Source organism: Bos grunniens, chromosome 22, assembly GCF_055505025.1.
Source record: "Bos grunniens cultivar Pamir isolate PY7600 chromosome 22, Bosgru_T2T1.0, whole genome shotgun sequence".
Lineage (NCBI taxonomy): Eukaryota > Metazoa > Chordata > Mammalia > Artiodactyla > Bovidae > Bos > Bos grunniens.
The window spans coordinates 56,561,486-56,578,388 of NC_141186.1; the positions used below are offsets into that span (position 1 = coordinate 56,561,486).

General features: G+C 60.7%; 1 protein-coding gene across 5 annotated transcripts in view; it reads left to right on the forward strand.

The window, feature by feature from the left end:
* Positions 1-16,903, forward strand: part of PLXND1 (plexin D1) — a 48,783-nt gene that overhangs the window by 11,395 nt on the left and 20,485 nt on the right. For 3 of the 5 annotated variants that reach the window (XM_086368619.1, XM_086368617.1, XM_086368618.1), the window contains exons 2-9: positions 5,920-6,096; positions 8,825-8,956; positions 9,207-9,307; positions 9,391-9,520; positions 10,711-10,888; positions 11,047-11,155; positions 11,577-11,679; positions 16,342-16,446. In XM_086368619.1, the coding sequence (XP_086224745.1) occupies positions 5,920-6,096; positions 8,825-8,956; positions 9,207-9,307; positions 9,391-9,520; positions 10,711-10,888; positions 11,047-11,155; positions 11,577-11,679; positions 16,342-16,446 (1,035 nt within the window). Of the gene's footprint in view, positions 1-225; positions 360-3,404; positions 3,630-5,919; positions 6,097-8,824; positions 8,957-9,206; positions 9,308-9,390; positions 9,521-10,710; positions 10,889-11,046; positions 11,156-11,576; positions 11,680-16,341; positions 16,447-16,903 lie in introns of those variants that run through there. The other 2 variants (XM_086368621.1, XM_086368620.1) reach the window with 2 other exon arrangements.

The window sequence follows — 16,903 nt, forward strand, 5'->3', positions numbered from 1 at the left end:
GGGTCACTCAGGGGGGTCATGTCCCCAGGAGGCCTCTCAGGCTGACATGGCTGGGAGGAGTTTGGGTTTGAGGGCCACAGGGGTGGCTTCAAACCTGGAGCCAACCGGCCCCCTTGGAGGCCTCAGGGACACTTCCCCTTTAACCGCAGACCTTCAGAGGAAGCTTGGGGGAGAGGTTGCTCACCTGAGCTCTGCGGGAAGCAGCGTTCAGCGCCTGCGCCTGCCGTTTCTAGGCCTGCCTTTTGAGGCTGTGTGTGTGTGTGTGTGTGTGTGTGTGTGTGTGTGTGTTAGTCACTCACTCACTTTGCAACCCTGCGGACTGTAGCCTGCCAAGGTCCTCTGTCCATGGACTCCTCCAGGTGAGAGTACTAGACCTCCACTGCTACCCTGCTGGGCCCTGCCGGCTCCTGCTTCTCCAGTCTTGTCCTCAGGGCACCCTCCCAGGCCCTCGTCTCCTGTCCACACTGAGGGAGAAGGAGCCGCCGGGGCAGGGGTTGAGGGGAGCCACAGGGGGCAGGCCAGGTGCACCAGGGCCTTGAGGGCCCGGGAGCAAAGTTTGGGTTTCTGTTGAGGGCACTGGGGACCCCCTGAAGGCTGTAGAGCTGTGGGAGGGGCACCACCTGCTTTGCATTTTTTCATTTGTTTTCTGATGGCCACGCAGCTGGGCACATGGGGTTTTAGTTCCCTGACCAGGGATTGAACTCGTGCCGTGGGAGTGGGAGCTCGGAGTCTTAACCACTGGACCACCAGGAAGGTCCCTCCTTTTTTTATTTTAAACTGATTTAGTTACTCATCTGTATCGGGTCTTAGTCGCAGTACATGGACTCTTTCTTGCTTCATGCAGGATCTTTTGTTGCGACACGTGGACTCTGTAGTTGTGGTACTTAGACTCAGTAGTAGCAGTGTGTGGGCTTAGCTGCTCTGCAGCATGTGGTATCTTACTTCCCTGACCAGGGATCGAACCTGCGTCCTCTGCATTGCAAGGTGGGTTCTGAAGGATGGACCCCCAAGGATGTCCCATCTTTTTTTTTTTCCCTTAACTTTTCAGTTTGGAATAACTTTAGGTTTACAGGAAGTTATAAAGACAGTACAGATAGTTCCTGCGTACCCTTCCCTTGGGTGCTAGTGGTAAAGAACTCGCCTGCCAATGCAGGAGACATAAGAGACGTAGGTTTGATCCCTGCATTGTGATGATCCCCTGGAGGAGGGCACGGCAACCCACTCCAGTGTTCTTGCCTGGAGAATCCCACGGACAGAGGAGCCTGGGGGGCTACAGCCCATGGGGTCACACTGAGTCGGACATGACTGAAGCAACGATGCACGTTGCATATAGTGCTTTGCAGTTGTGGAGGCTCCTTCTGGCTGCTGTGTCAGAGTTGGGGAGGGTCTCGGTCCAGCCCCCAGCCCCTTGTGATGAGCGCAGGCCCCCCTGCCGCCTGCTCTTCATGCCCCAAAGTGACTGTGTTCTTTCAGCTCCTCGGTGGTGAAACCTCACCTTCCCAGGATCAGGGTTCGATAGCAATCAAAAACCTCGAGGCAGGAAGGGACCCCCCATTTCCCAGACACAGAGGCCCCACAGCCGGTGTCGTCTACACCTGGGGCGGAACCCCTGGGGTTTGTAGTCAGCTGTTGACGCCTCATCCTCCTTGGAGCCACCTGCCGTGGGGCTGAGGTTCGGTGGGGTCTGCGGGCAGGAGGCGGGAGGCCTGAGAAGCAGGCTCTGGACGCTCTTGTTCCACTGGCTTCCTGGGGAGAAAAAGTCAACACAATTACAGTTGGTAGTGAAATCAATATGTCAGCGCTCTAATGTGAGAGTGGGCAGAGCTGAGCTTTGGCCCCGGGAGGCAGCCAGCCAGCCTGAGAAGGGAGGGAGTGTTCTACTCTCCTGGAAAAGAGCTGAGGCCAGCAGCCGCCTGCCGCTCATCCCATTTCCGAGAGGGATAAACTGAGGTTCTCAGAGGAACCAGAAGTAGCAGCCAGGTGCTGCCTGGCCCCGAAGACCTGTGTTGTCACACACACCGTCGACATACAGTTGACTCCTGTTTTTCCTTCAGTTCACCAGCACCCAGCGTGGGCGGTGGTGTTCTCAGTATTTCTGCTTGGCAAAGAAGAAGCTGAATGCAGTCATTCACACTTTAGTCAAAATTAGTTTCCTTTCTTTAGTTAAACCCAGAGCACAGTCTCTGCCCTAAAGGAGCTTATGGAGGAATCAAAGTGGTGAGCAGTGCAGAGGAGGGGAGAGGTGGCTTTTTTTCTTTCTTTTTTTTTTTGGAGCTGCATCTTGAAGGCGGGCTGAAAGCTTGCTGCCTGGGCACGCCCGGCAAAGGCAGCGGCAAGGGTCAGGACGAGGGGGACCAGAAGGGCCAAGGGGGAATTCGAGGGGCTCAGAGGTTTGGGAAGGGCGTTGGTTGCTGAAGGAACAGCGTTATGAAGGTTCAGCTGCCCTGAGAGGAAAGCGTGGCCACATTTGAGAAAGGGCAGACTAGTGTGGTGGGAGCCAGGGGCGAGGCAGAGAGAGAAGTGAGACTCCAGGCCGGAGCCGCCGGCAGGAGCCAGCTCACCCGGGGCGGCCAGGAGCCAGGGAGGGGCTGGCCAGTCCTGTGCTGGGAAGGTGGCCCCCGTGGGTTGGAGGAGGCTGCTGTGGGCGCCCAGCCCTCCCCTGCACCCGGGGAATGGTGTTGTGAAAGACCAAGGCCGAGAGAGACTCCAAGGCGGGCCGGTGCTGACGGAGGAATTTCAGGCCGTGTCACAGGGTCAGGGCAGGCGGTATTTTGGACCTTGGAGCCGACTGCCACCCCTTGGAGACCGAGTTCGGCTGAGGCCACACTCGGGCGGCCGGCCGCCAGGTCCCCGGAGCCCGCTGACCCCCTTTCCCGGGCCGTATCCCCCCAAGAGCAGAGGCCTCGCTCGCCTGCCTGGTGGACGTGTGTATCCAGCTTCCGTTTTCGAGGCGGTTGAAGCCTTGTGATTTCCCCTGGCAGCCGGGAGCCAGCTTCCCCCTCAGATCACAGAATCCGCAGTGAGCAGCCAACGGGTGACTTCTCCTTTAAACTTTTTTTTTTTTTTTTTTTTTTAGGATAAGGAAAAAAAAAAGTCAGAGGAAAGGCTTTTTAGAGAATTCCTTCGGTGCAGAATTAATGGCTCTGCGCTTTGGGGCGGGCAGGCCAGAGTCAGATTCCCAGGCCGCCCCACCTGGCCCTCTCTGCCACCCTGGCTGGCAAATCACCCTGGTCCAGGTGGTTCCCAGGACCCCCCACCCTGCTGGACTGGGGACCCCCATTGCGGAAAACCCCAAAGGTGTTCCCCGGGCCTCCCAGGTGGCCCTTCCCACCCAACCCCTGCCCCCAGAACGCAGGGCGGAAGCTTGCGTCCCCTGGGCCAGGGTTTGCAATGTTAATTTTAGAACAACGTATTATTTAATGACGCCCGTCATCCATGTCCAGGAAAGAGGAGTTACGCAACCCCCGGGGAAGGCGTCCTTGTGGAAAGCCTGGGGCCCAGGTGCCCACTCTCCTGGCTGCTCGCTGCCTCACCTCTTCCCTGCAGCCGCGGGATTGCAGGGGGTGGGCCCTGGGGAAAGGAGCGGGCAGCCGCCTTCCAGGGCCGTCCCCCAACTCAGGCCCTGTCAGGTAGGGTAGGTCCAAAGCTGGAAGATGAGCAAAAAATGATAAGGCAGTCTGGGTGGCGGCATCTGAGGCAGAGAGACTGGCACGTGCAAAGGCCCTGGGGCGGGACCCCGCTTGGGCCAAGGGGCAGAGACGAGGCCCGAGGCTGGAGTGGAGAGGGGAGGGTAAGGGACGGGCCCCACTCCTCAGGCCCCTGGGAGAGGCGTGAGGGAGGCTTAGGATGTGAGGCTTATTCTTAGCATCACGTCAACCATCAGAGAGGGATGGTTTGAGACCTCTCTGCAGAGGAGACCTCTGCACCTTTACAGGGCTCGCTCTGCAGCTCTATCCCAGGGGGAAATGTTGAGGACAGAGTCAGCCCAGAGAGCAGGCCAGGAGAGCCTCCTTTATGGGAAGACAGCTGTCTTAAGGTGGTCCCGGGGGTCCAGGTGAGAAAGCTTTTGAGGTAGGCATGATTTACCCCTAAATTCCACTTGGTAACAATCATGTCAGGGACCATCACGTCTGAAACAGCAGTAGTGTCAGTTCACACTTCCGGGGCATTTACCGTGGGCCACGCTGCATGCTGGCGCTCCACAATGAGCTGTCTTTTCCAGGTGCCTGTAGGGGAGGCGCTGGAGATGCATCAGTGTTTGTTTTTTTTTTTAACATTTTTTCAAAGTTATTTATGTATTTATTTTTGGCTGTGCTGGGTCTTCGTTGCTGCGCGCGGGCTTTCTGAAATTCGTTGTGGTGCTGGGGCTTTGCGTTGAGGTGGCTTCTCTTGTTGCAGAGCATAGGCTCTAGACCACAAGTTCAGTAGTTGGGCCGCATGGGCTCCGTTGCTCCGAAGTGTCCGGGATCTTCCCAGTCTAGGGATTGAACCTGTTTCACCTGCATTGGCAGGCAGATTCTCAACCACTGGACTTACCCGGGAAGTCTGAGATGTACCCACTTCACAGCTTGGTAAACCGAGGCTCAGAGGAGTGACGTGACTTGCTCAGGTCGCCCCTAACTCTCCTGCGGAAGGCCACCCCGTGGTGGGTTGTGGCCCCGGAGGCCTCCCCAGCCCCACCCCATCTCTGGGCTTAGGGCTCAGCTGTGTTTATTTTTCCAAGAATGAAGGACCCGGTGTTTATGGTTTGCTTTTGAACACTAGCTGAGATTGTGTACAAAACCCATGTGGGCACATCATTGGTGGCTTCGGCTCGCAGGAAAGCACAGATAAGGGAGGAAAACTTCTCTCTGAAGCCGTGCCATAAAGCCAGTCCTGCCCGCTTCAGTCCTGGTGGCCTGACGTCGCAGCCGGTGACCTGGAGCGGGCCACGTCCCCGCTGAGCCTCAGTTACCCCATCTGTGCCGTGGGATCTCAGAGTGGGGCCAGGATTCAGCAAACCACAGGCCTGGTGCAGGGTCAGTTCCCAGCAAACGTGGCCTGTGCTACATTTGCTGTCGTGACTGTTAACGTTTATGCACCCATCTGACCAGAAAGGCCCCGTGACACCCTGTGAGTTTTCTCAGCCAGAATCTCCTTCTTCACCATCATGCAGACCTGGGGTGTCGCCCGGGCTGGGCCCTCCCTGCTGGGTGATGCACTCTATCCTGTCCGTCCCTACTATCCGCCCTCCTAAACCACCCTGTGTCCACATCCTGGTGGATTTGCACAGTCACCTTCTCAGAGCCACTTCCTGGAGGCCTGTGTTCTGCAAATTGCAGAAGAAACCTTCAAAAGGTCATCCCGCCCCTGTGAGTTGGGGCTGACATGGATGCCAGGAGTGTGCATTTGGACACCCTTGGCCTCGACCTGCCCATCTGTAACATGGGCAGATGAAGGGATGTGTGTTGGGGCCTCAGTTTGGGGAGGCCTCAACTTTTGTCTAGTAACCTGTTGGGGAGTGGGGGTTGCTGGGGTCAGAGCAGGAATCTGGTGGAGGGCGGAGGGAAAAAAAAAACCCCATGGTTGCTATGGAGACCCAGCCAGACAGGAGGGACACCTCTTGGGTGTCAGGAGGTAAGTTGGGGCAGAGGCTGGCCTCCCTGGGCCTTCTTGCCTCCCTCACGTGACCCTTCCTGGCCAGCTTCTGTGTACCCAGAACAGACCCCTCTGCTAGGGGTCCATGACTGAAGCCAAGGGCAGGGGTCGACCTGGGCTCCGAGACGCGCTCCTGCTTGCCTCGGGGCCTGAGCCAAGCGCAGAGTAGGAGCAGGACTTTGAAAGCTCAGAGGCGGCGGCCGGAGGTCCCGGCCAGCCGCGGGGGACTGAGAGCTGCAGAAGGTTCTGGAACCACGGTCTGACGTGCTGTCTCTCTCGCAGCTGCAGCCGGAACAGCTGGACTGTGGGGCTGCCCACCTGCAGCACCCGCTGTCTGTCCTGCAGCCGCTGAAGGCCTTGCCTGTGTTCCGAGCGCCGGGCCTCTCCTCCGTGGCCGTGGCCAGTGTGGGCAACTACACCGTGGTCTTCCTGGGCACAGTCAGCGGGCGGCTGCTGAAGGTATGGCTGGGCCAGGGTGCTCGGCGGGGGTGGGGGTCCCACGGGTTAGACGGCATCTTCCACGTCTGTTCCTTCCACTCCGGTTCATACCAGTGAGTTCCCGTCGTGCAGATGAGGGAAGCAGAGCTCAGGTGGCCTGTCTCTGGGGGCCTCCAGGACCCGGCTTCAGAAGCCGGTGGAGTGTTCGTCTCTGGGCCCTGCCACTTGGCAGGCTGTTTGACCTGGAGCAGTGAAGGTGTTCTCTCCCGGCTTCAGTGTCCCCGGCCATCAAAGGCTGAAAGTTCAGCCTCTCGAGACTCTTGCAGGGCTTTGACGGGGGGTGGGGGAGGCCACAACCCAGCAAGTAGGGGTCTCCCCTCTTCCCCCGTTTCCTCCTCCGTTCCTCCACCAGCCTCTGAGGATGCCCCAGCTCCCAGCCAAGGTGACTGGTTTCTGCAGGTAATGCTTCCCGCCCCCGAGATGCCGAGAGCTGGGTGAGAGGAGTCGGTCTCCCTACTAAGCGGCCCCAGGGGAGGGCATGGACCCTGGGTGGCCCTCCAGCCACTTCCCACCCCCGGCCTGTCCAGAGCGTCAGCCGTCTGGCCTGGCTCCGACCTGCACCAGGCCCTGGTCTAATTGATTCAGATCTGATAATCCAATTCACTCAGCTTCCCCGGGCAGACGCCACAGGCTGGTGGTGAGCATTCGGGGTCAGAGTCCCAGCCTGCTTGGCCCCGGGACCCCAGTCGCTGACATCCCTGGGGGAGATCCCAGTCATGGGAGCAGGGGCCGGGGTCCTTCTCCACCTTCACAGCTTCCGTTGAGGGTCGGGGCTTGTGGTCGGGATCAAACACTTGCATGCGGCTCCTGGCTCTTGCCCTCCCAGCTGCAGGACCTGGGGCGGTTTCCCCATCTGTCCAGGAGTCTCCCCCACCCCCACCATGAAGCCGCAGTTATTAGGCGCCACTGTCTACCCAGCCTCAACAGACACATCACGGGCACCCTCACGTTTAATTCTCACATTGCTTCGAGGGAGGCAGAGCCGTGATGCCCATTTCACAGATGAGGACACTGAGGCTCTGTGAGGGGAACCGAGTGCCCCAAAGTCACATAGTGGGGAAAGTGAAAGTGAAAGTTGCTCAGTCGTGTCTGACTCTGCGACCTCATGGACTGTATAGTCCATGGAATTCTTCAGGCCAGAATACTGGAGTGGGTAGCCTTTCCCTTCTCCAGGGGATCTTCCCAACCCAGGGTTCAAACCCAGGTCTCCCGCATCATGGGTGGATTCTTTATCAGCTGAGCCACCAGGGGAGCCCACATAGCAGGAACCAGGGTGGAATCCAAGTCCAGTCAGGTCAGAGGCTGCCCCGCCCCTCAGTCCTGACCTCTGCACTCACCACCCTGCTTCATGCCCGGTCATCTCCTGCCCACTCTCACCTCACTTGAGGCTTTGATCACAGCCCCCAGCCCAGGCCCCAGAGCATGCCAGGTGCTCTGTAGACTTTGGAAAGAGTGGAAACATGTCTGCTGGATGCCTGGGGGATGCAGAGGGCCAAGCTGCCCGGGACAGACTCTGCCAAGAGGCCGCTTGGGATGAGGCATGTCCCAGAGGCTGGGGAGAGAGTAATTGCAGTTTAGGGTGTGGGGGGCATCAGGGAGGCTGTTGTGCTGAAGACGTGGGGAGGACAGCTCCCGGCCCAAGGGGAGAGGAAGGTGTTTGAGACCGGAGCACAGCGGGGAGAAGACATGGGGGCTGGATGTTGAGCTGGGTTTAGTGACTAGAGAGAAGGATCGTGGAATAAGATGGGGTGGGTGGCCAGGGCCTCGCACGCCAGACACATTGACTCCACAAGCGGGACGAGCTGTGAAAGGCTCTGGAGCCCATGGAGGAGGACTGGGGGGCTGGAGGCCCCCTCGCCCCAGCTCAGAGCTTGACCAGGCCTTGACAAGGCAACATGGAACGTGAGATCAGCAGAGAACAGCAGTTTGAGGAGTCTCTGACCAGCCTTGTCAGGTCTCTGGGGGACGTGCAGAGGGGCCCTCAGCCAGACAAGCTTCCAGACCCCAGCTAGTCCTGGTCTTTCTCCTGCCTGGACATTGGACCCCAGCCTTGGATCTGGAGTCAGATGGCCCTAGACCTCCATCGTGACCCTGAGGCATCTTCTTTTAGGACTCTTGCCAAGTCCCTTGGCTCCTCTGGGCCTCGGTTTCCTCATCTGTGAGATGGGCGTGTGAGAGGGGAGGGGTGAGACCAGTGGCCCTGCCGTCTCTCTGGGGCCTGGCCCCAGCAGCGCTTCGCCTGCATCTTCCCTAGCATGCCCCACGGCCCCGTGGGGCGGGTGCCGTCCTCAGCCCCGTTAGCTCAGAGAGGGGAAGTGACTCGGATGGCTCGGGCCTGTGCAGCTTGTAAATGTCAAGGCCAGAATTCAAACCCAGGTCCCCACTCCCTGGCATGATGCCCACAGCCTCCCAGAGAATGTTTTCTTAACTGTGAAGCCCGGCCCTGTACATACCAGGGTAGGACATGCTGGTGAGGGCAGGGAGGGGGGTTCCTGGGGGGAGGGGCGCACGACAGAGAACAAAGTGTGGGGGCCGGCCGCCACCGCCAGTCCTGGAGGGGCCCGAGGCTGAGACTCCCAGGCTCAGGGCAGCCCCCCATCAACGGGGCCGGTCCCCAGCCTGCCCCTACCTGGGGACGCCTTTGTGGTGCCCCATCCCCTGACGGCCCCCCTCCTTCGCACCCCCCCAGATCAACCTGAACGAGAGCATGCAGGTGGTGAGCCGGAAGGTGGTGACGGTGGCCTACGGGGAGCCTGTGCACCACGTGATGCAGTTTGACCCCGCGGACCCCGGCTACCTGTATCTGATGACGTCCCACCAGGTGTGTCCGGGCCTCAGCCTGACGAGACCCCAGGATGTGCTGAGCCCCAGCCCCTCTTTGCCTCTGCACGAGAGCGGCTGCTCCTGCCAGAAGCATCGCCCCCTCCCTTCCGGCCTGCCGTGGCCTCTCCTGGGAAGGCTCATTCCCCGCCCCACCCCACGCCGTGACAGCCTCAGTTTCCCCAGCCTCTCCCTGCCCTCGCCTGGCTGCCCCTCCCCTGCTGAGCTGGGCCCCCCGCCTCTGTCTGCAGATGGCCAGGGTGAAGGTCGCCGCGTGCGCCGCGCACACCACCTGCGGGGACTGCGTGGGCGCGGCCGACGCCTACTGCGGCTGGTGCGCCCTGGAGACGCGGTGAGGCCCCTGGGGCGCAGGCTGGGCCCGGGAGGCCGCGGGGGTGGGGGCGCCCCGGACCCTGACCTGCGCCGGCGCCCCAGGTGCACGCTGCAGCAAGACTGCGCCAACTCCAGCCAGCCGCACTTCTGGACCAGCGCCAGCGCGGGCCCCGGCCGCTGCCCCGCCATGACCGTCCTGCCGGCCGAGATCGACGTGCACCAGGAGTACCCGGTGAGTGCGGGGGGCCAGGACCCCAGCTCCGGGCTCAGGGGTGCGGGTGGAGAGCAGCCCTTCCCCTGGCACCCAGACCCGACAGGTGGAGCCTCCTGGTGCGGCGCCCCAGGGACCTGGAGGCAGATGGTGAGAGCAGTGCCTGGGTGCTCGTAACATCCCCGTCATACAGATAGGGAAATTGAGGCACAGAGCGGTAAAGTGACTTGCTCAAGATTATACAGTGAGGAAGTGCCCAAGCTGGGAGTTGAATTCAAGTAGCTGTCCCCCTGCCCCACAATCCATGTCCAGGAGTGCCTAGGCGTGCCGCAGCCGGCTCCCTGCTTACCTGTAGCAGACAGCCTCGGTGCAGGGGATTCCAGGGGGCAGGAGCTGAGAGACAGACAGGCTTGGGTGCCCCCACTCCAGCCCTGCCCTCAGAGCCTTCTCTGGTGCAGACATCCTCATCTGTCACGTGATGGTTCTGATGACCGACAGGAGCTGGGGCTCTTGTGCTCCCCACTCCCCATCATTACACATCACAGTCCTGCACTTATGCCCTCTGGTCAAGCAGGTGGTCCGGGGCTTTGTCCATCTGTTCATTCATTTATTCATTCATCAATAACAGTAGGTGTTATTGAGCTCCCACTCTGTGCCATGTACAGTCCTGGACTTGGGGAGACAGCAGTGAACAAGAGAGGCAAACCTCTGGTCCTCGAGGGGTGGACACACTCCCAGAGGAGAGAGTGGAAACAAGATAAGTGCTGTGGAGAAGAAGGAAGCAGAGCAGAGGACGGGGTGCAGAGCGAGCAGCTTGGTGGGGGGGTAGTATTGACATTTTACATCAGGTGGGGGGCTCACTGCAAGATGACATCCGAGCAGCAATAGGAAGCCAGTGTGAGCATCTGGGCAGAGGGACCCACCAGTGCAAAGGCCCTGGGGTGGGAACAAGACTCATGATTTGAGTGTTAAGAGGCTGGCATCCAAGGTCCATGGGCCAGATCGTGCAGGGCCTCTGGCCCCTGTAAGGTGGTCGGTTTCACTTTGCAGAGGAGGAAACTGAGGCCCACGTAGGCTGCATCACCGGTGGCCCTGGAGTCAAAGCCACTGACCAACCTCTTCTCCCCAGGTTCCAGGGTGGGGGTGGGGCGGTGCGAGGCGTGGCCTTCCCCCACACCCTGCACCCCCAGCTAAGGGTCCCTGGCCTCCAGGGTATGATCCTGCAGATCTCGGGGAGCCTGCCCAGCCTCAGCGGCATGGAGATGGCCTGTGACTATGGCCACGGCATCCACACGGTGGCTCGGGTCCCGGGCCCAGCCTTCGGCCACCAGATCGCCTACTGCAACCTCCTGCCCAAGGATCAGTTCCCGCCTTTCCCGCCCCACCAAGGTAGGCACCTCATGGCCCGGGGTGCAGGGACAGCTGATGGGGGCCTTTGGCTGGTGGACTCTCAGGCATGGGGGGTTCCGGATGGCACAGCCGCTGGTGTCGGTGGGCCCCCCGTGTCCCCTTGTCCTGCTCTCCCTGGACGCCTTGCTCTGTTCCAGACCACGTGACCGTCGAGATGTCGGTGAGGGTCCGGGGGCAGAACATCGTCCGGGCCAGCTTCACCATCTACGACTGCGGCCGGGTCGGGCAGGTGTACCCACACACAGCGTGAGTGGGGTGTCGGGGCTAGCTTCTGGGGTGGGCAGGAGGCTTTGCTCTCGGGGAAGCCCCCTCAAGAAAAATGATGGTGTCGCAGAGGCAGGCGGGACCCTTGGCTGTTCACCTGACGGCTCATTTGTGCAACAAACTCTCATCACCCAGCGTGCCCGGTGTCTGTGAGCACCCAGGCTAGTCGAGGCTGAGAAAAGTGCTTTGATTACGCTTAATTTAGTCCCCTGCTTGCCTATCTCCTCCTTGCATACCTCCTGCACTGGGGAACTCGTTACCTTACAAACTGCCCAGCCCTGCTGGGCAGCTCTGATGTTGAGCAAGACCTCGTTTCACTGTGCTGGGCTCTGTGTCCCAGGTCCCCGCTGCTGGGCACAGGGGTGGGGAGCCAGGCAGCTGAGGGGAGGCCCCTGTCTTTCAGTTGCACCAGCTGCCTGTCGGCACAGTGGCCCTGTGTCTGGTGCGCCCAGCAGCACGCCTGTGTCTCCAACCAGTCTCGGTGTGAGGCCTCGCCAAATCCCACGGTAAGCCGGGCCCAGGGGTGCCCTCTGCCTCCACTGTTCCGTTTTTTTTTTTTTTTTTTTTTGACACGTTGAAAACATTTCCGTGTCATTACATTGTCTTTCTTGGCTCCAACTTTAACCGCCGCCGTGCTGGGCTTGTCGTCACAGTGCGTGTAACCAGTCCCTTTGCCATTCTCTTCTCCAGGGGATCTTCCCAACCCGGGGATTGAACTCGGGTCTCCTGCATTGCAGGCAGATTCTTCACCATCTGAGCCGCCAGGGAAGCCCCTCCAGTCCCCTGTTGGTGGACGTGCTGAGCGTGCCTCTTTCTTTTTTGCGTTCTGATACGTGCAGGGCATTGCGTGGCCTTGACTGTCCTCTGGAGACCAGTTCTTCAACGGGTATTCTGGGGTGAAAGCCCATACTTTCAGCTCAGCTGACCCCCAGAAAGCCTGCACCTGTTTACACTTCCAGCCTTTTAGGACAAGGCGCCTTCCTGCACATCATACTCATTTTCAATTTTAGCTTCAACGTTTTCTGCAACCCTCATGGATCAGGGAGTACCAGGCTTGGGCCTTGAATTGGCCCCTCTTGTTGGCAGCCCGTGTTCTCCCCGCTTCCCCAAGTCGGGCTGGGCCGAAAGACTCCAGCCTCCGTCTCCCACGGGCACTGGGCCCCAGGGCTGGGGATTGCTGTGGCTCTCACAGGGTGGAGAAAGCAAGTGACCTCTAAAGCCGCAGGTTCCCAGGTCCTCCTGTTCTGCCGGCCTGATGGTGCCCTGAGCTAGGGGACAGCATGCCATCAGTTACACGGGGCGGGCGTGTTGGGGAGGGTAGGGGACGGGCAGAGACACAGGCCGAGGCACCATGTACCTTGCTGCCGGCGGGTTTGGGTGTGGTCACTTATGGGGTGGCCTCGTGTCTTCACCCAGAGAGCCGCTATGGCTGTTGCAGCCTTGTGCCAGGGACGACCAGACGGGACTCCTGAGACTGGTTGAGGTGGGACAGCTGGACTGCAGTGGGTTCCAGGGTGGGATGGCTGGACCGGGATGGTGCCAGGTCATATGCCAGCTTATCCCCCGTCAGGCCCGCCCGCTGGATCTTCCGTCTCGTATCAGGGCCGTGAAAGGCTCGGGGTGAGGTACCAGGTTCTCACCTGCAGCTCATCTCTTCAGGAAAGGGGAGTTCCCACCCATTTTCCAGATGGCACAGTTGAGGTAGTCAGCGTAACCCCCAAAAGCCCTGGCTCCCAGCAGGGAGGTCACTGAGGCCCGTCCTGCATCCCTAGGAAGCAACCCTGGTGCCCGCTGGGGAAGCAGCCGATTAGACATGGTTCTGCCCTCCCCATCATGAACGCAAGAGCCTGAGGCGTGAGTCATGGCTGTGTGACCCCGGGCAGGCCGCCACACCTCTCTGTGCCCGTCTCCCTGTCTATGAAAGGGGGCCTGTCTCAAAGGGGGATCTGGAGCGACACCAGGTTCGTACCCGACACGCCATGGGTGGCCCCTCTGCTGGGAGGACTTCTCTGGGAGGGGAACTTCCTGCCAGGTTCCGGCAGACGCAGAGGAGCTCGCCAGCCTGGAGGTGTTTCTGGGGCAGTGCCCCCAGGGACACCCCTCCTCCCCGCCCCACCCCCCTGCCCCGAGGTCTGCAGGTCAGAGATGCGTTGGGGGTGCATAGAGGGCCTGTCTCAGAGGATTACGGCAGTCCACTGGGAGAAGAGGCCGCCCCCGCCCGGGCCTGGCCTGCTCCTTAATCCGGCGTTTAATTTAGAGCCAGTCTGTCGTCGGTCGTCTTGGAGGCCGCAGGGCTCAGGCCAGGCCGGGGAGGGGTCTCCGGGCAGGCGCGAGCCAGGGACTATGTCTCCTGACTTCCCGTTGCCTCATGGGCCCCAGAGGAAGGAAGTGGGGGGTACAGGATGCTGCAAGGAGGGCTGCAGCTTTTTTCCAAGGAGGGGAAGGGAGTGGAGAAGGCTGCTGCGTCCGCCCCTTCCAGTTGTCCTGGAGGAGGCGGCTTCTGCAAGGCAGGGTGACCTTAGGCCTTAGAATCGGCAAGGGTTTGGGCAGGTGCCGGGGTCAGGCTCCCTGGGTGGGGGGAACCTGGGTGGGAACCTCTACGAAGGTGGCTTCATTAGGAGCTGGTGGAGAAGTCGGTTGGCAGAACGTGGAGGGCAGTGTATAGAAGGGGGGCAGGGCAACGCATAAAGGCAGGGAGGGAGCAGGTTGGGTGGGTTCAGCGGGGCCACTCAGTGCTCGGCCAGGTTGGGTCCTGAACTCTGAATCCTCGCACGTGGAAAGACCCTGGGGGAGTCTGTGAGCTCCAGTGCAGAGTCAGGTGCAGTCAGGCGAGGCCCCGCCTTGGATGCACGCGCTGGGCTGACATCTGGGCTTCCTGGGGCTCCCGCCTCGCTGTCCCCCCAGCTCCTGCTATCCCGCCTTCACGGCTCTGCCCAGAGTCGGGGCCGTGGTTTCCTGAGCCTGGAGGCTATTCTCTGGCCAAGGGGGAGAAGCCACTCAGCTTGTCTCCAAGGCTTGGATGGTTCAGCTTGGGATGGGACAGGAGGCCGCGGTGCTCTGCGAGCCGCTGGCCACGGCCCCAGCAGAGCCAGTCGGCCTGTGTGAGTGCAGAGTCCCAGGGGCGGCATTCCCTTCGGGCTCAGCTGGATCCCGGCATCACCAGGCCCTCCCCGCCCCTCCAGGTGGCCTCCGCGCTCCGGCAGGCCCTCCCCCTTGGCCGCAAGACGCCTTAGCAGCCCCGGGTGGGGTCCTGATCCCTGGCAATCCCAGGAGACCCTCCTTCTCGTTGGTTCTGCAGAATTTTTCCAGGGGAACTGGGTCACGTCCACTCCCCGAACCAATCGCTGAGCCCAGGACAGGCCTGGGTGCCTGCCCATCCCTGGGGCTAGGGAGGAGGGTCAGTCCTCCCATACCACAGGCCTGGGGGGCGGGGAGATGCAGGCACACTTGGACCAGCTGTCCCCAAGGGAGATTAGCGACCCTCCGGGTGGTGCTGAAAGAGGGCAGAGGCGCACCCACACTCTCCCAGACTTGCCCACTCTGGAGAGTAGGTACAGGCATCCATGGTGGGTTATGAGGATCTAGGAGAGTAGGGCCCTCGGGGATGGTCCCACGTCGTTTCCTCTGGACCCGCACGCCTCCAGCCCCTGCTGGCCACCTCCCCTCGGCTGGGCCGGAGCCAGGGTCGCAGCCGCAGGGCCCCCGGCCAGCTGTGAAGCGGCCTGGCAGCGGCAGTGAAACCCGATTGGAAACATGTGGGTTCCATTCCCCGAAATTCCACGGGGCTTACACATGGGACGGCTCAGGACAGCAGCTCAAGGGAGGGACGGCCTTGCGTGTCACACAGCAAGCCGGACACCAGCTCCTGCCTTGCAGCCCTGCAGCGCTGGCCGGGCCGGGCGGCCTCCTTGGCCCCTATGGTCGGCAGCAGGCAGCGCTTCCGGGGAAACTCATCGTCTGGGCGCAGTGTCTGGCCTGGGGGTCAGCAGCAGGGTCTGCGCCAGTAGAGCCCACTGTGCTGCTCGCCCCATACTGGGCACACCACTTTGTTTCTCTGTGCCTCAGTGTTCCAGTCTGTCAAGTGGGTATAACGGTGGTACCCACCTCACAGGGCGTTTGGGAGGAGGGTTTGGTGAATTAATACAGCACAGGGTGCTCAGAACTCTCCAGGTGCATGTGAAGGGCTGTGGGCGCCGGCCACTAACCACTGTCGCTATCGTGGTCGCTGTTTATGACCGTGGTCAACGATAATAAGTGAAGCATTGGTGTCCCTCAAGCTCTGGTTTCATGCTGGGCCCCTGAGGTTCCCCTCAAGGAGCTCCTTGTCTGATTAACAATACTGAGAAAAGACCCTGGGTCCCAGTCTCTCACCTTGGTCCTCAATCTCAGGCCTCAGTCTCTGGCCCAAGAACCCGGGAAAGATTGAAGGAAGGAGGAGAAGGGGGTGGCAGAGGATGAGCTGGTTGGTTGGCATCATCTACTCAATGGACTTGAGTTGAGCAAACTCCGGGAAGTAGGGAGGGACAGGGAAGCCTGGCGTGCCGCAGTTCCGGGGTCGCAGAGAGTCAGACACGACTGAGTGACTGCACAGCAGTGACTCCACACCCGACGCGGGAACGCGCATGCCCAGGCCTCCAGCTCAGGGCTCGTGATGCGTCCGGGCAGTGGGGAGGGGTGTGCAACCTCACACCCTGTTTCTCATGGGCCTCTCCGAAGTCTGTGGTTTCCTCTTTTGTGAATCATTCATCGTGTGTCCATCTGGAAACTGGAATTCCAGAGCTGGAGGGAGCCTCAGAAAGTGAGTGCAGTGCCTCATTTTACAACTGGGGAAAGATGAGGCCCAGAGCCGGGGAGGTCTCCCCGCAGAGGCTCTCCGTGGCGTGGCCATGCGGACTCGGTTCCACTGGGCAGGTTACTGCCTCTTTCCATGCCTCAGTCTCGTCTGTGAAATGGGGCCAATACACCTTCCCGCTCGTAGGATCAGGTCAGGTGGTGTGTGGGAGGTGGTGGATGCGGCTGTCATTTTATTAGTAGCGTTTCCTCACTGCATGGGCTGCCCAGCGCCTCCCCAGGGAGATGGGACTGCGCCGGCTGGCTGGGGTGGTCGTGAATCCCGTCTCCTCCAGAACGCCCCAGGTCAGCCCCGCTTCCTTGTATTTTGACTGCAGAGCCCTCAGGAGTGCCCGCAGATCCTGCCCTCCGCCCTGGCCCCCATGCCCACCGGCGGCTCCCAGAGCATCCCGGTGCACCTGGCCAGCGCCGCCTTCTTCCAGGTAAGCGGGGGCGGGGCCCACCGCCCATGCTCTGCTTTTCCACTTATTTATTTATTTGGCTGCCTGGGTCTACGTTGCAGCATGCAGGATCTCTAGTTGCGGCACGTGGGATCTAGTTCCCTGACCAGGGATCAAACCCAGACCCCCTCCATTGGGAGCTCGGAGTCTTAGCCACTAGACCACCCGGGAAGTCCCGTGCTTCGGTTTTCTTCCTCTGAGTTTCTGGGCTCTGTTGGAGAAAGCCCTGCCCTGGTTGCACGGAGGTAGGGGGAAGGAAGGTGGGTGGTGGGCACAGGCCTTGGGGACAGCCAGCTGCCCCTAGCTCCTGCAGGAAAGGAGGGTCTGGCCCGGACCCCCAGACCCTCTCCCCTGTCACGCCCCCCAACAGGCCCAGCCCCTGCCCAGTGCTGCAGCCCGTGGGTGACTGTCCATGTGCACCCTGCCCTGCCCCTAGGCT